At 39.7% G+C, this 21,737-nt stretch overlaps 2 protein-coding genes across 3 annotated transcripts in view; both read right to left on the bottom strand.

Moving 5' to 3' along the window:
• Positions 1–1,889: 1,889 nt before the first annotated feature.
• On the bottom strand, positions 1,890–7,684 carry RSC1A1 (regulator of solute carriers 1). Its single transcript, XM_006914330.3, is given in 2 exon segments — positions 1,890–7,347; positions 7,350–7,684. Coding segments are annotated over 2 exon segments (1,821 nt in total). The 5' UTR covers positions 7,654–7,684; the 3' UTR covers positions 1,890–5,830.
• The window catches only part of DDI2 (DNA damage inducible 1 homolog 2), a 31,810-nt gene continuing 16,763 nt past the window's right edge, over positions 6,691–21,737 (bottom strand). The window contains exons 6-10 of one of the 2 annotated variants that reach the window (XM_006914331.2): positions 19,509–19,637; positions 14,101–14,204; positions 12,531–12,720; positions 10,217–10,279; positions 6,691–7,685 (exon numbers count right to left, since the gene is read on the bottom strand). In XM_006914331.2, the coding sequence (XP_006914393.1) occupies positions 10,263–10,279; positions 12,531–12,720; positions 14,101–14,204; positions 19,509–19,637 (440 nt within the window). In that variant the 3' untranslated portion in view covers positions 6,691–7,685; positions 10,217–10,262. Of the gene's footprint in view, positions 7,686–10,216; positions 10,280–10,309; positions 12,721–14,100; positions 14,205–19,508; positions 19,638–21,737 lie in introns of those variants that run through there. The other variant, XM_015591330.2, reaches the window with a different exon arrangement.

Raw genomic sequence — 21,737 nt, forward strand, 5'->3', positions numbered from 1 at the left:
AGATTTCTGAATTAAAGCGAGCGAATCAATTTTCATCATAGGTGCACAGTGAAAAAAAGCAAATGCGATCATTATGCTGAATTGCTCCGAGTATGTCACCAGAACTATTTCAAAAGGAGTAGACTAGAGAATGAAAATATAATCATTCAGAGGGAAAGGTCTCAGATGAGTGGCATAAACTCAGAAAGCTGTGGGGCCTTCAGAGAAGGAAAAAGAAGTCTGGTCGGCATCAGGTAATCTCGGACTGAAGGAAATCTGGTAATAATGCGACTGCCTCTGGTGGGAAACAGGTTGGCTCTTTTTTAAACCACAGATGCATTCATTCAAGTTGTGTGTAAAACAAACTCCTGGCAAACTATATCATTTCCCATCAAACATGTATTTTCCCCAGGAAAAAAGAACCCAGCATGCCCTTTCCCCAAGTCAGCTAATGAAAACCTTCTTATGGTACCTATTTAAAGAAATACAGTTCTGTAAGAATTAACCTAATTTTGTATTCCATGCCCCCACTCCAGGTTTTCTGTAATTTGCTTAGCTTTTTAAGAAATAATCTCCAACTCCTATACCCTTGACCACACCCTCCACAGATTTCATTCTATGACTGTGCCCTAAAACTTACCAGCGATACCCTTTCACCTTACAGCCTCGAGGGTCTAGATTACCAATCACCAATATGTAATTGTCAAACCTGTTTTCTCACTGTAAACCTTGTAAGTAACTAGTAGTTAAGGTCAAGAAATTCTCCCTGTAGGTGTCAAGATTACAACATATGTGGTGACATCTTAAATAATGTCCTTTTGATGGAGCTGACCTGTAGAAAGGTTCGGTAGAGCCTTGAATCTCCTTGTAAATTTCTGCCCATCATCCGATCTCAGAACCTTGCTTGCTACATTTTCTGCTCTAGATTCCCATTTTCACATCTTACACTCAAGCTGCTTCAAAACAGCAAACCCTGCAGAATTCTCTGCTAAGTCCTGTTCCCCACCAGTGTTCCAGAGCAGCCATGCTCCAAGGTGGGGTGGGGAGGATGCCACAGTACACTCCCACCTCCGCCCTGCATGGAAGGCGGTCCCGAAGCGAGAAAAAGTTGACTGTCATTGGTGCATATTTCGGATCTCTACCCTGTCCACCCCCACCCACAACATAAACTGATTTCTGAATACTTTCTCTCTTCAAGTATTTCTATCAAATGTTCAAATTTTTTTTGTCCGTTTCTCTATTTTTTTTAAATTAACTTTTTAGAGAAATTTTAGGTGCACAGCATCTAAGTCCATTTTGAGCCTTATTTTCCCAGTCCTCTTTGAATTTGAATCATTCTAGTATGACTTTTAAAATAAAAGCCTAATAGGCAAAAACACATCTTGTTCTTGAAGCAAAAATTTGTTTCATGTCTCCTTACTAGACTGAAAGTCACAAGGGCAGCTTCCGCCTGTTTCAGTCCCCCTTGTCCCCCCACTAATACCTGGCACACAGGCACTTAATGTACAATGAATGAATCAATGAATTCTCGTTCAAAGACTCATGCGGCATAGCCTTCAAGAGAGTACCAGCTTCCTGTTCAAATAGATTGTTCCTGAACTTTTTCTTTGCCTTAACCACAATACTGAGAGTACGAGGAACACGACTAACAGCTAGAAAGCGTGTTTCAGCACTCTCGATGCAAAGAGCCCTGTTATCATGCTTCCATCTGGGGAGAGCTAATGATGTGGTGCAGGATAATTCTGAATGAGCAGTAAAGGCGACCTCGGGACCAAGCCGCGCACGCCCTCTAGCCCCAGGAGGGTGTTTTCCAACTCACCCCCACCCATACTCCCATTTCCATTCCCCACCAAAATCCGATGCCTCTGATATGTGGAGAAACTAAGGCACAAGGGAAAGTCAAGCACATGGAAGGTTCACCCCTAAGTTCTTCAGTTTATTCAATGAACTCTTAGTGACACCTACCGAGGGGCCACTAAAGTACAGAATTTGAGCCATGATTTTACATTTCCAGTTCTCAAGGACATGCTTGAACTTACTTTGTTAAGAATCGGTATTTTTAATTCATAGACAAAGCTATGTTTATTTTTTGGGACTCCTACCATGAAAGGCAACATCCATCTTCTGGGAAGGGAAACTTTTGATAACTTTGTTTTTTTTTTTGTTTGTTTAGTCAGACTACACTAAGTCACCAAATTGGAAGGAAAAATTTGGCTTTTTGGTATTTTTGGAATGGCAGAATGCACAATCCAGTTAGCTTCCCTTACGTTACCAGTGATAAGTCTGAAATATGTAACAGTTCAATGATCCTCTTTACCCTCATGGCAGGTGGCAAACAGGTAAGAAATCAGAATGCACTCTCCTGGCCAGTTACCTGCAAGGCAGTTTTTTATACACATGGTGGGAGAAAAGCCACCACCAATGAAGAACATATCTGTAGATATGAAAACTGTTTGCTTTTTAATCTATGTAAAATGAACTGTACGGCATCTGTCAATCACATGTATATATACACATGAGCTGATGGTTAAACCAATGAAATTTTTATGGCTTTTACTAGAGACAGAAGTGCTAAAGGAAGAACAGGCAGATTCCACTTTAACTGGTTATCATAAAATCTGTGATACAAAGTCTCATATATCTTTTCATTTTTATGCAACCCTCTTGCTGGAGAAATGCTTTGGGAAAAAAACACATGGGGTTCATTTCCCTTTAGTGCATATGGAGATAAGGAGCTCTAGGAAGTTTCGTAGGCTGCAAGGCAAACAGTTTTAACGCACACTCACCATCTATCCAGTTCCTTTTGCCAAGCAACTGGTAATCTTGTATATTTACAGCTAAAGCCCAAACTGTGGGATGAAGGCTACTGGCTGGTGTCTGGAGGTCTAAACAGGTCCAAGTAGAAATAATTCTTACCAGCTTTAATGGGCAAAATCTATAGCCTAGATATAGCTGTCTAGTTACCAAGCACATTCTTACAAACAGGAACCATCTCAAGGGAAAATGCAGAAGTTATACATAAAAACCTTCTCCTCTCTTTGGTGAATAAACTGAGACCATCCTTGGAGGTACGCGCTAATCAAGAGAGCTTGTCCAGTACTGGTTATGGCAAAGGAGTTGTCCAGTAAAGTGGCCCATTACTGGATATGGCTGGCTGTTATCAGTTCTGTTGGTAACCAGAGGAGTTTCACAATGATTTTGTCTTATTCTTGGAGGAGTTAATCTCTAATTTCTGCACGTTGAATAAAAGTTGACAATGAAGGTTCACTAGCGTCATGTTCCTTAATTCCCTTTGTGTTCTAGAATTGCCGAATTTAAACATCCTTCAAAACCCTAACAACGGCAACGACTTTACTTTCATACAAATGGACAGGAGGATCTTAAAATTAAAATCAATTAAACACACTGAAAAATAAACGATGAAAAAGGGCAAGGATATTTGGCAAGTGGGTTAAACTCATTTGAAGTATTCCTAACAAGAATACATGTACAATTAGAGGCCTAGTCAACTTTTTTTCTAGAAATAAATATACATATACATTAAAAAGCTATTGCAATGAAACCTTTTCCAGACTGATATTCATACTCCCCCTGGGATAGATCCTCAAATCTCCACATTGTGAAAAGTCAGTGGCCAAGCCTCTGAGTGGTATAAGCCATCTACTCACACAGGAAACCCTGAGGCCTCTCTTCACACAAAAGGCCTTTTTGGAGGAGCCTATTGTCATTGGTTAGTTCCTCTACCCAACATCCACCTGACATCCACCTCACTCCGTGGCCCTAAAGATTTATTAGTTTAGAATAAATTCCAAACCACCACCCATAAAGTAAATACAGGGGCCCATTGCATTGTCATTAGATTTTGCTTCAATCAACTACTTAATTACAATCACAGCTCTAAGAATTGATTGACAGAAATCCTATAAGCAGCTTCCTAGCGCATCTTACATCTTTGGTGTAGGGCAAGCAAAAGGGTCTGTAACATGTGATTGTCTAAAAGGACATTTTAAAGACAATCTGGCTACCCTGTTGTTCTGAGTGCCCTCTTGAAAACTGTGAACTACAACTCCTGTCAATCACTTCCTAACTTCAGAGGATCATGATGAATCTATGTTACTTTCTGTAACATTTCTAAAGTCTCCTAACACACACACAAACATCACAGCCAAAAGAAAGAGGATGGAATAGAGTAGAAATGTCTTTAAGTGTACCCAAATTAAAATTTCAAAAACTCCTGAGATATGAGCCTCCATTTTGATTGTGCTAAATGATGTGAATTTTGATGGAAGGAATAAGTTTTCAAAGAGAGTCGGACTTTAGACAAAATCATTTAACACTAAGTTCACAAATCACCCTTTCAAAAGTTCTGTTTCAAACACATTGCAAACTGTAACCTGGAATTGCGAATTATCATGCTCAAAATTCTTTTCAATAAAATCAACCTTTTAGATTCCTGCTAGGTACATAAGAGAGCTTCCAGGGGAAAAAAAAAAAAATATTTAAAATCTATCCAGTAGGATTATTGCACAGTGGGGCCCACAGAACAATGATTCCCAAGGGCTCGTCCTCATATAAAAAAAGGCCACAATAAATACATCTACATACTATGCCCCACTCTAACTTGACACAGTAAACACAAATATGGCGAATCTTGCTTAAAAAAAGAAACTCCTGAGGAAAGGAAAGGATGAAAAACTCTACCAAGGCCACTTAAGTCAGAAACTGCATCTGCTACTTCCACTGCCGTGACGGACAGCCACCGAACACACCGACCATTTCGAGCACCGCGATGAACTGGTGACAAGGTTCACGCTTCCTCTTTCACTCAGTTCACAGCTCAAACTGAGCTATAGAACCTGCTAGAAGATGAGTTTAGAAAGGAAACAAACTGCTGGCAATCAACCCATCGGCCGAACTTAAGTTCATCATTAGTCATTCAGGGTTGAGGTGTAATCAGTGAGATGCTAGCAAACCCAATCTCTAGTAAATTCCAGTGTTTTAGGCCATTATTTTTCACTCACAGTTCTTGAAACATCACCAAGACATTTGCAAATGGAATTACAGGTTTGTTTGTTTTTTTAAATCTGGGTAGCACCATGTTTCAATCTAATGAAAATTCTCCCACAAGATTTCATCCAAGGCATTTGGCAATCTATGCAGCAGCCTGTGATATACAAAGTAACCCAAGTTTTAAACCCTTTTGACTGATTCCTTTAAAATGTCAAATCCTAACCACATAAATAACCACTCTAGAATATTATTCAATTATTCTCCAATTTCCCGTTATAACTGGTGAATCATAATACACAGAGAGCACTGGGTAGAATTCCAAACACCAAACCACGTGGTCAAAAGTTTGTAACTTGACAACTGAATCAACAAGCCATACCTTGCCTACAGCACAGACGCAGCCAAAGTGTGAAGATAATCACCTTTTAGCTGCATGGGTGGTGGGATTTCTCACAGCTTCTGCTTTTCAAAGCATTCACTCTCATTCTAAAATGGTATGCTATACACGAAACCATCAATTTTATTCCAGAATACATCACCTTAAGGAGAATAAAAAGTTTCTGTATGCACATACTGCCAATACATTTAAAAAGGCCCAAATTTTAACAAATAGAATAGACAAATTCATCAGACAAGAGAGCATAAATTACTTTGGCCGAAAAAAATCTTTAAAAAAAAAATCTGGCTCAACATTCTGCTTGCAGGTTCCTACGTATACTGTATATGTGGTGAGTGTGTGAGTGTGTGTGTGAGTGAGAGTGAGTGTGAGTGTGTGTGTGTGTGTGTGTATACATAGCTTTCTTTAAGGGAATGGAGTAAGGTCTAGCCCACTTTTCTATGGTTATGTAGGAACTACAATGTTCTTTGCCAGCAAAACGAGAAGTGCAAGGTCTGCATTTCCACCAACTTGATGCAAAGCCCCAAGAGCTTCCTGCAAGGTAAAGCCAGCACGGAGAATCCGGTCGATGTCTGCAGCAGGAAAAATTAATGGTGTAAGAATGGAGAGACTTGAGGATGGGTAGCTAGTAGGTGGCTCGAATTCAAGAAGTGGCCCTGCAGCTTCCAGACAGACATCTTCTCTGGTCTCAGGCCTGTCTGTCACTGGATTCTGTGTGCCCTGACCCAAATCTTTAACCAAGATGAAATCTGATGACAAGGACTTAGTTGGCTCTGAAGTCTGACTGAGTGCATCCTCACCTGCTAAGAGTTTAGGTGAAATTTCAACACCTAAGGTGCAGTGTAACTGATTAGACATTTTAGCCGAGGCTGGAGTGACAGGATTGCTCTCGTTTACTGATTCTTTAGACTTGGGGACACCTTCGTTATCAGTTAACAGGCCATCGCCTGGACCCCTGATGTTAATATTTTCTACATCTTCTACCCCTGCGCCAGCAGAAGTGTCTGTTAATTTTTCTGTCTTCATTGACACAGATACAGCCTGATGAGAGGAGACCTGTGAACACTGTTCACTCTGGGTAGCTGTGAGATGCTTATTTGGGGTCCATCTTTCAGAAAGGTCCTCATCACCTGTTTGGCCCTCAGCTATCATTTCTGATTGACAGACGACTTCTTCACATGTATTTTCTGAAGCTGGTTTACTACTAATGACCAAAAGTTCATGAAGTTCCTTCAAGGCTGCTGTTATAGATGAGCAAGATTCCTCTGCTGACTCCACAGAAGGATGACAACCGCTACACAGACTTAAAGAGGGGGAGCGAGTCCCATATTCTTTATTTGTTCCAGACATTTCAACATTACTTTCTGGGAGCTGTAAGTTTTGAGTGGAAATGGAATTACTCAAAATTTCAGATGAAGAGGTACATTTTGATGTTTCTACTTCCATCACGGGATTATCTAAGGTGAGATCAGATGCACCGATGTTCTTGACGTTGGCATTCTGACCGCCTGCTGAATTAAGCACAGCGACTAGAGACTGTTCATCTAGATCTACTTCCATAAATGTTTCTGAATTTGAGCAGTCAGAGCATCCTGAAGGTGGAATATTTTTCTGTGTACCTGGAAGACCCACATTCTGCTGCAGCCTGTCTTTTTCCATTGTAGCTTCCACATCAACACTTTCTGTTTGAACCTGTTGCCTTCCTCCAAGAAGTTCAAGGTCCCCTGTGTTACAAAGATGGTCCTGGTCACGTAGAGCACTCTGCTGTACAACCTCACGCTGTTTGCTCTCTGGTTCTTCGTGCTGCCAAAGGCCATTCGCTTGACTCAGATTCTGACATTCTGGATGCCAACCCTTTTCACCTAGGAACCTCTGTGGTTCTTGCATCCTACTTGTTGTGACAGACAAACTAGTTTCTTGTCTCGTGTGGAGATGAGACGTGAGGCCCTGGGTGCTTCTTCCAGGTTATCTGCAACGATGGCTTCTTCGGATGAACTCTGCAAAGGCATAGCTGGACTCTGGTCTGCTGGAGAAGCACGACCAGGAAAATCCTGCAGAGGAACACGGTCTTTCTTCTCAGAGGTGATCTGGAATTCAGCTGAAGCCTTCACAGCTTTAGGTTTGATGTCGTCCGGGTCACTGGGCTTGAAAGGGCAGACTGAAGCAGAGACCGAGCGAGCAAGGCCCGCAGGATTACCTATCTCAGGGCTCTGTCCTAAAGGACGGGCTGGACGGCTGACTCCACCTGAAGTTGGTAATGATGACATTCCCAGTGAGGTAGTTTCTTCACCGCTTTTCTCTATGTGGAACAAAAGGGAAAGGAAAAAAGGTTAGTTAAGTTACAGAAGCCACTAAATTATCAGAGGATACAAATCCGAACAGGATAGGACAAAATCAGGTCCTTAAACTTGGGTTTGTTTATATTCATAGACTTATACAAGAACCATTCCCACTGTGGTAGACAATTTAACATCACACCACTGAAATAAGAGGTAGGCATGTTCTTAATAAAATATGTGTACTGAAATTCAATATTTTATTTTAAGTGCCATTAATAAACGTCCACATAATGGCTGGGTTCGTGCTCGAGACTGAAGGACATTTACGTGTCTTCATTCTCAGCGAGTTCATAACCCTAGAATAGTTTCTCCAAGTGTGTTCGCTCCACCACTTGCCCTAAAATCCCCTGGGATGTCTGCTAGGCACACAGATTCTGGCGAACCATCCTTGGGAGCAAACCTAGGCATCTGCATTTTCAATAAGCTCCTCAGGTGACTCTTAAGTATATTACAAATTCTGAAGCTGTCTGCACTAGAATGATTCTCAAGCTAAGGCATCTTTAGTGTTTTAAATGTGAACACTAAGGATATCAATAAGAAGTCTAAAATCAGGTATATTTGGGACAGGGCGAAAGTTATAAAGAGAAAGAAGAATGTAATACTCAGGGACCTCCAGAAGACAGAGAAGCAAACATTCTATTTAATTCTATCCAAATATCCTGAAAATCATGATAAAACTATGTGAGCATGACTCAGAGAACAAAAACAAAGCGAAGGATCAAAAAGATTAAATCCCAATCAACATCTTACCAAATAATGCAACTTTAGGAGATTCTCAGTTGCTTTTATCACACTAACACAGTACGACTAAGTAAGAACATTTAAGTATTTTAAGAGCAGGGGAATGCTGGGTCAGGGGTAGAGTTCAGGCAGTGGAAGGAGATAGTTCATGATAGTTTTTCAATAGGCAATGACGACTTAGATCCATTGCAACTTAACTGTCACTTACATAAGATGGCAGGCTTAGCTATTACCTCAGTGTAAGCATAGTAACATTCAACATCAGTTTAACTCTCTTTTTGCCACTGACCCAGTTAGAACTGAACCTCTATGTAATTATTCTAAGACCTTTAAAAGTCAAAGGCTGGTGACAAAAATGACTTCACAGTCTGATCTGTAAGGGCAGATGTGAACATTAGCTTCCGATGCAGGGGTCTGACCTTGACATAAGAAGTCATGGAGCAATGCAGTTACAATTCAAATGGCTCCAAATCATCCTATTCCAACAGCGATTAACAGCATGAGAAGATAAAGCACTATGTCAGGAAGTTACTGATTTCTTGTGAAACAATCTTACTCATAGTTTGATGGTAAATGAGAAAACTACATTTATCTCAGTGCAAACTATATCCATTAGTCTAAAACAGTTATTATTTATCAATCCCTCGGGCTGACTCTGAAAAAGATTCTATTTTGAGTTAATGTGAACAGAAAAGATGCATTGTAGTGAAATGCTCTCGTTAGCGGCATGCGGAGGCCCGTGATAATGGCCTTCTGACAACTGGTAGGACAGTTCCAACAACTGGGTGAGGTCAAGGTGAACATGGCCTCAATGCACTGTGTACTCACTATAAAAACAGCATATAGTCCTCCTGTAGCGGAGAGGGTCAGTTTCACTGGCCTGAGTCCTAGACGTGGGGAGGACTGGCTCAGCGCTACAGGATAGGAGAGGAGGACGAGGACAGTGGATGGAAGAATTAAACTATGCCTGCTTTTACCGCCCCCCCGCCACGAGAAAAAGAAAAAAAAAAAAAGAAGAAATTAAGAGCTATGTATCTTAATTACAACCAGCCTGCAAACCCCTATAGAGTCCTAGGCCAATAGTTTAAAAGACCGCCTTTCCTCCTCCCGATACGTCAGCTAATACACTCAGGCCGACATCTGCCTCACTTACTCTACGAGCACAGTGCCTCCCGTGAAGGTCTGAAAGCTAGGGAGAGAGGGAAAAGCAGTCTTGGCTTCTGCTGCTGGGACAACAAAACTTCAGTCTCGCCTATGTTATTGACTCTGGGACCCTGGACAAGTCGCCTGGCCTAAGTTTCCATTTCTTCTTCAACAGATGAAATCTTCTGCCTCTCTATAACTCCAGGTAGTTGTATGCAGTAATGCGAAAAAAGAACTTTCAGTTCTTCAGAAGAAAGGGACTTGTGAAATCCATAACAGCACAGTTACTTCCAACAGCAAAGTGCCGAGATGCTGATATTCCTGATTTGATAGTTGCAATGTAAGATGGACGCTGTTTTTACTGGGACTTCCCTGCCCTTGGACTGTTCTAACAAAAAAAAAATTGATAAAATTTCAAACGGGAAATTATGCTTAGGTATGTGTGTATGCCGACATATGAACGTATACACAGGCTGGTTGTAACCAGATTACACGAGGTGAAATGGTGAAAGACAGACGCTACGTTACAAAACCGCTGCAGATACAGAGACTTTCAGACCACAGACGACTGGATGGAAGGCGTAATTAAGGCGGTGACTATAAATACCTGGTCTGGGGCCCACTCCAGCTGCAGCACACACACACTACATGCATCATGGCTTCTGACGCTCTGTTTGAATTAGGAAACAGACAAGCAAACTTGGGTTAACAATGCAAACCACACAGCATGCGGGGTTACAGTCTCCATTCCTTTGTCATCTTTAACATCAGGAACTGGGAGGGTCAAAGCTGGGGAATGTATGTGTCTGTCGTTTGGACATCCAAAAGATTCACCGGTTGCTTTAATTCTCTCACAATACAGAAAGTCATCTGTCAACTTCAACAGATTTTCAACAGAACTTGGAAAGAAATTAATTTCACACACAGAGAATCAGGGGCAAACATGTGAGACAGTGAAAAAAAGTAGACCCATAGACGGAACTACACGACATGGCCATCTCATGGAGTAAAACACATGTAACAGTCACTTTCCAAATTTCTTTCTCGGTTGAGATTTATTTTAGAAGAAAAACAAACCAAACCTGACCATCTAACGTAGCTTAATTTACCTTTTAACCTGTTTTTAGAACATATCAGATACAGCTCCTACTCTGAATTATTTTTCAATTGATAGATAAGATAAAGATACTTTGGTATAGAGTAGTCACCAAAGAAATAGTTTTTAACAAAAATACTTTCACCTACTATGTCCAGAGTTTCGATTTTGATGATATTGGAAAGCTGATGTTCCAGACAAATAGGACCTGATGTTGTAAGATTATTTCATTACTTAACATTACAAAAATTAGCACACGCCAATACACTGTCAGTAACAAAAGGTCATAGAGAGCGCCATTTCCTTTTAATCCTTCCAAATTAGTATCTCTCCCTCACTAGGCATAAAAACTGTGGTTTCTATTTGAATCTCCTAAACTTTATATTAAAAGAAGGTAATTACCCAAAGAGAGAAAGTGTTACCAGGTTGGAAAGCACTGCTACCGTGAGCTAGTGTTTCTCAAACAAAAGTGCCAAACTGTGTGTGGGGCGGCGGGGGGGAATAGAGATTTCACAAAATTAAAATATGCCCCATTTTATTAATACATGGTGTTATGACTAAGCTCACAAGTTACTACAGAAATGTAAAATCTTCTAAGTAGGTACATCAAACTCATTCAAGCTTGCCTTGCAGTGAAGATTAAAACTATGAATTTTTTCTGTCTGGTTGTTCGAAATTCTCCCTTTCTTACAAAATACTTAAGTCACAACCAAAACTGTACTTCATACATAAAACTGAGCTAAAAGGTGCTGGTGGAGTAGATTCTGAACAAGGCCAGCTTGGAAAACTCCATCTGCTACCCACGCCCAGTCTACGGAGGCTCAGGGCTAAACCACTGTATGTTCTCCAGTAATAAACACTGGCAAAATTTGGCTGGTTATTTTGAAAGCTCTTATCCTTTTTGTCTTTAGGGGAAAGCTACTCCCTGACCTTGTAGCTCTAATACATTTTATTAAATACCAGAAAATGCAATGTGTGATGTTAGTCACTGATGAATAATTATGCTCAAGACTTTAAAATAACCCAAACTTAAAAGTTCATTCTCTTCAGCTTCTAGAAAATGCATCCCAGAGTTACTGTTCTGAAACAGATGGGGAAAAATTACCCACAGAAATGGAATTTCAGCAAAACTGTGTCCTTCCATTTTACCAGAAAACTTGGCTTGCTCTTTAGATTTAAGTAAGCTACAACAATTGAGACTGAGGAAAAAAAGAATTAGGTAGCTTCATTTCAATAGCTTACACACTATTCTTATTTGGCCCAGTGACACACTAGTGTGACGTCATTAATAGCATAAACACTATATTTTGATTAATGTTCAATTATGCTTCTTATTGCTATTTCTTCCGTCTCTGGTGACAGCACTTTCAGCCGATATTAAAAAGGCTAGGGTTGCATAATCACAATGACTACACTATTCTTCAAAATAGATGGGCCTAAGAAAAGGAGAAGAAAATTTCAGGGAAATACTGTTGAACTCAAAAGAAGTGTCTGCTTACTGTTATAATTTTCTTTAGGTGGGGGAAAAAAAACACAAACGATTTTTTTAGGAAGTCTACCAAAATGTGCCTATGCAAGTAACTCCCCAATCTATCGTGCACATACCGGTGGATTGCTGTTTGCTGTTTCTTAATCTGCTGAAACACAGTTTTTCTTTATTGTATTTAGAGATGGAAGGAGGCAGTAAGAGGACAAGGAACACATCTGACAGGACGATGAGACTGATTACGAACTGGGAAGGTCCCCCTATCCCCTCTGCAGCTTGAACTTCCCTGGCTCACCCACCAATGACAGTATCATTCAAGAGCCTGGCCACTGCCGATACCTGTATCCTGTACGGACTTTTGAAGGGCTTCTGCTAATTCTTGGTCTGCAATGTCCTCTGGCCTCACGTCCTCTCGCCCGGCCCCATATGCCAACCGGGCACACTCTGGTAACTCGCCCTCAGGAAGGAAGGTGGTCTGTGAGCCTGTGGTGCCGATCACCAGGACATTTTTCTTGAGGTCAATGGAACACTTACGAGGAAGAAATCAAAGACTGATGATAGCAGGTAAAACGCCATGCAGAAAAATCATGATCTTGAATTTAAAACTCCACTTGCAAGGGGCAACAATGACAGAGACAGATGGTTCGAAAAAACTTTACCTGAAAGTATTTAAACTTTAACCAAAGTGATACTGTCTGTTAATTTAGAATTTTTTAATATTTAAAGTTTATAGCAGAATAACCTTTATAGGATATAGTTTACACTTATGTGTCTAACACAACATCGATTCATTTCTGAGTTTAAATATAATACATGTTCATTGTAGAAAATTTGGAAAAATGCCAGGCATAATCAGCAGCACCACTTTTCACAAACATATAAGTGACTTTTTCTCATAAAACTGAGACATACCACTTATCTGGTTTTACGTTTTGCTTTTCGTTTACTCTACAAAGTGCAGCTCATATTTACACTCTACACTAACGGTCTCAAAAGTGGTACAGCAGTTAGGCAATGCCTACAAAAGCGGCCTCTACTTCATACTCATGCCGCCCTCCTTTTCCTGCGTATTTCTGTAATTCTTTAATACAGGATAGTTACACATATCTGTAAAGTTGGAGACTCCTGGTCTGTATCATGATGAAAAAAAATAGGGAAAAATAGTGACAATATGCGTTTTATTTATACATACATTCACTCATTCCTTCTACTTAAAATTCTGTACTTTGATTAGAAAATCAATGCAGTATATATTTTATGGAAAGTTAATATTAAAAAATTTTAAGGAGTATTAGAGACATAAAAATATTGACTAGATATGAAACCTTACTGTGAAGAATTTTACTACCCAGTGGATACCAATTGCTTCTTCACTGAATTCACCTTTCAACAAATTATTAGGCTTCAGAGCACTTGTAGAAATATCACTACAAATGAAGGTACAAACCATTCTCCCTGTACATTTCTATGTCTGATATCTTATGTGTACCGTCTTCTTTAATCCTGAAGTTCTTCTTCCCAAGTTTTTTTCCCCAAGTACTGTTTGACTAGCTATTAAAGACTTATAAACTTACACTTGCAGTAAAATCGTGTGTTATCGACACTTCCCTACAAACCCATCAAAAAATTACTTGAGTTCTAATCAGAAACTAAAATTATACAAAGGAACCAAATTGCCCATTGTATCTCAAAACAGATGGCGAGATTTAAGATTCAGAGAGATTTCACAAAAACAGATTCTATATCTACTTATACGTAATTTCAAACTTTGTGTGACATCATTAATTAAGGACCTTTCTAGGTCTGAAGAGTCACACTTCTTAGTTTCCCAGTACACACAGCCAAGAGAAATGATGCAATAACCACAGAAGATACAAAAAGCCAGCGCAGAAAGTAAGTTCTTAATTACCTGATGTCGTTTCAGCATGTCCAGTCCCAGGAGCATGTCCATGGGCTGTTCCTCAAGTATAGAGAAGGAACACGCCAGGAAATCTCCTTCAATTTGAACCTGAGCTGAAGCACATGACGAAGAGAAGAAGTTACTGATTCTTGCTTCAAAAGGCCAGGCAAGCTTTGGACATGTATCTATCATTTCTGTGCCCTGCTTCTTGCAATAAGTCAAAGCCAAGGCAAAGCATGCAAACAGATGAATTAAGTATGAAAAGAAAATCCTGTAACACTAATGATCAGTCTAAAAGTCAATGAAGGTGCCAGCTAGTAAAGTGGATTAAAAAAAAGAGACCAATTTCTCTAATAAACCACCCACTTCCTGTATATGTACAAAGGTTTTCTAAAAGGGAAATAAAATCTGTACACTTTAAACCTTTTAAATTAGCCTCCAAAAAGTCAACTGTTTATTACCTGTTATAATCAAGTTTCTATTTGCCCAACCAGAGACAATGACAAGGCCTGTGTTTGCCTGGAGCCTTCTGCCTTGCCTCTTTTGTCAATTACTCTTCTTACTTTATATATTACAAGTTTTACTGTTATTACGTATATCTTATAAACAGAAGAGTGTATGAAATATATTTATCCTATAAAGCCTAAAAGAATAAACACCTATGCATCTTTCCCAAGTTAAGAAACAGAAAACTAAGAAGTCTCCTATATGTCCTACTGATCATGACTTATTCTTTGCCTCCTCCCAGCCTCCTAACTCTCTTGGGTTTTGTGTTAATCATTCCCAGCTTTTCTTATAGTTCTTACCAGCTTTATATGATTTCCAAGCAACATATTAACTCGTTTTGTTTTTGAACTATAACTCGCTTTTACTCAAAAAAATACTGAGGTACTTTATCCCGACAGATGCATGTGACTATATGTCTTTGACTTATAAAAAGTGGTACAGCAGTTAGGCAATGCCTACAAAAGCGTCTCCCCTTAGAGTACTGTAATGTCTAATACACCAGAATTGATGTAGCCATTCCTCCTACAGGACTTTCTGGGTTGCTTCTAGTTTCCGCTGTGATAGCAATGCTAACATGAATATTCTTGTACTTGTCTCCTGGTGTGCCAAGAATTTCTCTGAGGTATATTCTAAAAAGTGGAATTACAAGATTCTACAGATTAGGCTCAACTCTGCTTGGTGATGCTGAATTATTTTCTAAAAAGTTCCTAGTAGTGCATGGAAGTTCCCATTGCTCCACACTCTCACCAACATTCAACATCTTTAGATTTAAAATCTTGCTAATCTGGCAATAATTTTGTACTTTCTTGGTTAATAATGAGGTTAAGCCATTTTTCTTATACTTATTAACTATTTGAGTTTCCTTTCAAACAGCTTACGTAACTTTTTTATATTGTGTTTCTTACTGAGTTGGAGGATACAGAGTATGTGTATATTCTGAATATGTAACCTTTATTAGTTATATGTTACTAAAATTCTTTCCTAGTTTGTTCACTTTTTTAGGATGTCTTTTGATGAAAAGTTCTTAATCTGTGGCTGAATTTATCAAACACTTTCCTTTCTAGCTCTGAAAGAAGCTCTTCCCTATGCAAGATATTCTACATTTTCTCTTAAAAGCTTTGACTCTGCCTTCCACACCTAGGTCGTTAATCAACCTTGAATTGACCTTTGTGTGTGATGTGAAGCAGGGTCCAATTTCCAATGCATCTTTTCCACATGGATTACCAATTGTCCTAGCACCATTTGCTGAAACTTTCCCCACTGCTCTGTAAGATTTCCTCTTTCATTTGTCCAGAGTCACGTAAGTCCAAGTTTGTTTCTGTTCTAATCCTTTTGTTTTGATATATAGAAGGGGAAGTTACTCCGAGTATCTTGACTACTTCTGCAATAAAGGGCCTATATAAAATTTAAAATTAGTGCATCAAGTCTCTCTCTTTCTCTCTCATACACACACACACACACACACACACACACACACCCCTATTGGGATGCTGATGGTATTAACAAGGATTCTGTCAATCAATGTTGGAGAATTACCACCTTCAACATACTGAGTCTCCCTATTCACGGTATAGCTCTCCTTATTTAGATTTTCCTTATTGTCATAAGGCTCCCTTCATGCCTATCACAGCCAAAGCTGCAAAATAGTAAAACTTGTTTATCCACAAGGAAGGACACAGTGACTGGTCGTATTTTGTCTCCTCCTATTGTCTTCTCACTTAAAACCATGAAAAATCTGAGAACTCAGACTCTGAAGCAACCAATTTGTGGTATTCCTATCTAATTTCAGTCCTACTATGGGCAGGAAAGTATGAGAGCAAGGTATTTAAATTATCCTATCTACATAAATCAACCAAAGAAGAAAAAAAAAGAGAAACTAATAGACACGTATATTAAAAAATGTGAAAGAGAAAAATAGGTAGAAAAAACTATAATTTTCAATAGAAGAAAAGTAGCTTATGATAAGAAACCAGTTTTCTGTCTTGAAATTAATGTAGTAAAAACTAATAATACTTGATTATATAAGGACATTAAGAAGAATATTCATTCAGTGCTGCAGAAACCAGGTTGGTGCCAGTTAGCAATAGAGAGTTAATTGTAACCTTTGATTCAGTAGTTTTACTTACAGGAATCTTGACTAAGGAAAAAAATCAAACTGTGCACAAAACTACATAAAAATCCACTGCTACGTTACAATGATGAAATATTGGGGGAAAATGTATCTCAAAAGTTGATCATTAAACCTATACAATAGAATATCATTCATTTATTTAAATGATGCTTATGAAATTTATAGTAACATTGGGAAAACGTTACAAATGTTAATTTTCCTTAAAGCAGAGTTTAAAATTCTATACATCATCTGACCACCTTTTATAAGAAAAAAAATGCATGGAAACAAGGCCAAAAAGAGATCTATCCAAATATCATTAATGGCTGATTCTCCCTAAAAGGATTAAAAGTATTTCCACTTCTTTCCACACTTCTATACTTTCAAAATTCTCTACAATGAGCATTAAATAGCTGAAGAAAAAACAAAAAGAAGAATTGTAATTAGAGATGAAGGATTAAACACATATATTTATCTCCATTTACTCCTAAAAAATTATGAAAAGAAAATTTTTTTTTTTACGGTAAAAATCACTAAGGCCAAAAATAATGGAAGAGACAAGTGAAACAGTTTTGGAACTAAGAAAGCGGATGACAGTAAGAAAAACTAAGAAGCAACCCAATTAACGTCACAGAACTCCCCAGAGGCTGATGAAGTGGTTGAAACAAGTATTTCTGCAAATAGGGCAGAGGCAGGTCCAGGCAGATAGGCTAAAGGCAATTGGTACAACCACTGTGGAAAACAGTATGGAGGTTCCTCAAAAAAACTAAGAATTGGTCTACCATATGATCCAGCAATCTCTCTACTGGGTATTTACCCCAAAGACTTGAAAACCCATATCCGAAAAGATATTTGCACACCGATGTTCATAGCAGCATTATTCACAGTGGCCAGGACATGGAAGCAACCGAAGTGTCCTACGATAGATGATTGGCTAAAGAAGCTGTGGTACATATATACAATGGAAAATTACTCAGCCTTAAGAAGAGATGAAATGTTGCCATTTGCAACAACATGGATGGACCTTGCAACAATCATACTAAGCAAAATAAGCCAGAGAGGAAAAGTTGAAAATCACATGGTATCATTTATATGTGGGATATAAATCTTAAAGCAACAAATGGTAGGGGGAAAGGTGAAATGGGTAAAGGGAATCAAATATATGGTAGCTGAAGGAAACTGGGCTTTGGGTGGTAAACACACAATAGAATATATAGATGTCAAATTATAAGGTACACTTGAAAATTATATAATTGTATCAACCAATGTTATTTCAATAAACTTTAAAAAAAAAAAAGGGTCTACGCAGGCAACTGGATCTTGGGGTTCCTCTCCTGTACTCTGCTCAGCCACCAACTACCTTCTTCTACCTCCATAGTAGACGAGGTTTACTTCCTCAAGAGGGTGAAACAGAGGCTCTTGTGATAGAGGTGAGACAGAGGAAGACAGGGACACAAAAACAAGCACCTAATTGAAAACCAGTGAGATGAAGTGAAAGCTTGCTGAGACTCTAGCCCTTTACTCCCTTTCCTTGAATCTTCCAGATTACCCATAACCGCCATGGCTGCCCGCCCAAGTAATCTCCAAATAGCCTTTTGGTGTCCCACTCTTCACTATGAGCAGATGCCAGGGATCACCGGACATTTGAGAAAACCAAGTTATAAATGTAACCCTTCAGGACCTGGTGAAAAAGGAAGGCAAAGTTGAGGAAACGGCACGACCCCTCCACCCCCCGACAAAAAACACCCCCAAACCTAAAACATAATGAAAGAGTAAGAAAAGAAAACTATGGGACAAGTACAGGGTAGGAGATTATCTTACCTGAATAACAGGCATCCCGGAGGGAGAAAATCATTATCAGAATCATTCTTCCAGACTGAAAGGTACCCAACACAGTGGATGAAAAGAGATCTATCTACATCTAAGCACATCACTGTCAAATTTTAAAATGCTGAGGTCAAAGATTCTACAAGCTTTAGAAATGGAAGAGAAATCTTTCACATAACGGATGAAGAATCTGAATAGTAGCCAGCTTCTCCACAGCGACACTGACAAAAATTGTGAAGGAAAACGATTTCCAACTCAGCCAGACTGGTCGAATGTAGGGGATAAAAAGACATGTTCTGATATTTAAGGACTCAATTTACTCTCATACACTTTTTCTCAGGAAGTTACTAGAAGACGCACTCTAATAAACTGAGGAGCAAAAGAAAAAGAGGAAGACACGGGAATTCACGTACTCTGACATGAGACCAAGAAATACGCAGCCCTTCAGGCCCTGGCGAAGGGAAACTCCAAACAGCAGCCACGAAGCAGCCCTGAACCACCCGTCCAGGCTCTGAAAGCAGCAGCTTCAAAAGGATGAAACGTATAAAGGAGATTTAAACAACCAGGTAAGTGGGGATGAGGAACACAAAAAACCCAAGGACCAAAACCAAAACCAAACAAAACAAAAATGCAATTACTAATTCCAAGAAAAGGAAAAGCAATCAGATGACTATGCTCTCAATAGTATTTATATAGTCATATTGGTAAATAGCACTATAAACATGTTATTTAGAAATACGGAGGTAAGCGCCAAAAGAAATCAGTTCCAACAGTTGAAAAGGATTATCTATTTGGAGCAGGAAACAGAGGTACATAGGGGACTGATGTTTTCTGTAACCGGCTAAAACATGCACATATGTATAACTTTAATATACGGTTTAAAATTTCTAAGGTTTAGGCTTGCTGGATCAGATGTACCTATCCTAAAGAAAAAATTTTAAATCCACAAAGACTCCCAGTGCCGTTCGCTCACCTAGATGTACCCTTCCAATAATCTTCTGCGTGCCCACTCCTTTGGCGATCCCTGCCCACCGCCGATCCACCAGCCGCATTATATTACACCTTTCTGCACAAGCTTGGCTCATAATAGTCATCTGGGCACCTGGAGGTGAAGGGAAACATCAGATAATAAAGACAAAATCCACATTTGTGGTGACATTTAAAATGCAGCGCTAAAACAGGGTGGAAAGCAAGCATACCCATGCTTTTGTCTGTGTGACACTGTTCCTATCTAGTGTGTTTCCTGCCACGCTTAGTTCAACTTTCAGTTCCACAATGGAATATAAAATACAGTGCAGATACCTGACATTGCGGAAGAGAATATTCTGTTTAAATGTAGTAAGTAAATGATACTTAAAAACTCTGCCAGTAGGAAGCAAAGCAATCTGGAAAGGACTTCCAAGACAGGTCAAACTGTCTACAGGTGGAAACGCTGAATTAAGTACTACTCTACACTCAGATCAGTTTTCACTGAGTATCACCAAACATCACATCAAATTATTTTTATTTCAAACTCGGTGACACTAATTTACCAGTTAAAAAAGACGTATCATACAAGTCTCTCAAAAAACTGGAATTGAACTCATTCTCTGTTCCAAAAATTAGACTCCTTCCCTTTCAAAAAGTGGGCAGTGAGGGTCTTTCCTCTCACAGTGACATGTCCTCATCCACAGCTGGAGTCGGCCTGTGCAGAAGGCACACTCCTCTAATCTTTATCTGCAGTGCTAACCTCTCCCATGGACTCTAGTTCCATATCCCTGCGTTGGACACTTCTATCTTAAAGCCAACAGGTATAAAACTCCTCTCTAATTCTCACTTTGGATTTCTCTCCTTGCCAATGGAATTATTTTCTTGCAATCACAAAACTTAGGCATTGTTTACTTTTGATTCTTCTTTGAGCTTCCTCCCTACTCCTAAACTCTGTTCCAATCCTGTTCATAAGTTCTATACGATTTCTGTAATTTCCGACTCTCTTTCTTCTAACTATAGCAATCAGCGTAGCTCACACTCTATACCACTTGTTAGTGGACAGTTTCTCTGGTTTCCAAACCACCCTGTGGATGCATAATTTAAAGTAAGTTAACAGTCTGACTCTTGGGGTGAAGAAGTCTCCAGATCAGTCACTGCCTTGTATCTTCCTAACATATCACCTTCTTCAGATCAGTTATTCATTTGCTCAAAGATCCTCAATGGCTCCTAGTCTTTATAAGATCAGCTTCAAACCACATTGCCACAGCCTCAGATCCCACCTTATTCTGGCACAACTATTTCCAGCTACTATAGACTAAAGGTTTGTATCTCTCCAAAATTCATGTTGAAACCTAATCCCCAAAGTGATGATACCAGGAGGTAGGGACTTTTGGGATGTGATCAGGTCATGAGTGGAGCTCTGATGAATGGGATGGCTGCCCCTACGAGCGACCCCAGAGAGCTCCCTCACCCCTTCTACTATGTAAAGACCAAGAGAAAACTGCCCTCTATGAACTAGGAATCAGACCATCACCAAACACAAATATGCCAGCACCTTGATCTTGGACTTTCCAGCCTCCAGAACTATGAGAAATAAAGCTGTGCTGATTATAAACCACCCAGTCTATGGTGTGTTATAGCTGCCCAAACAGACTCAGACACCAGCCTTATATTCCAAATGCTCTCAGCCCTGCACTTCTATCAGGAGGAATTTGTTCCCTTTGCCTCTTCCTCACTTAGACTCCTCCCTTGCAGAGTGCCCTTTCCGCTGCCTTCGCTTTTTCTGATTCTACTTACCCTTTAAGGCCCCGCTCAAGACCCACTTCCTCCCTGACTGTCCTTTCCCAGTGATATCTCTTCGAATTCAATTCCAACGTTTCCTGTTCACATGACTCATCAGGCACCTTACATTTAATGGGCACTGAAAGAAAGCTCTTGCCATTTGAGGAAAGTAAGATTCCAGAAAGCCCAGAGATAATGAAAGAAAAGGGAATTTGGGGAGGCATTTCTCTCTTTTCTTCCTCCCTCCCCACACCGCTCCACAAAAGCTCGTTTCTGATGTAAAGGAAGCCACCCTAGGATGAGAAGGGGCCTCTCACTGCTCTCCTGCCTCTTCTCAAGCCTCGGCTCGAAGCCCCAATCCGCCGCCCATGGAGACAGCTCAGTTCAAATGCCCTCTCTTTTGAAGCCATACTGAGCACCCCAGTGAGAGTGTGGTTTTGTGTTCATCCAA

The sequence above is a fragment of the Pteropus alecto genome, unplaced genomic scaffold (genome assembly GCF_000325575.1).
Source record: "Pteropus alecto unplaced genomic scaffold, ASM32557v1 scaffold125, whole genome shotgun sequence".
Taxonomy (NCBI): Eukaryota; Metazoa; Chordata; class Mammalia; order Chiroptera; family Pteropodidae; genus Pteropus; species Pteropus alecto.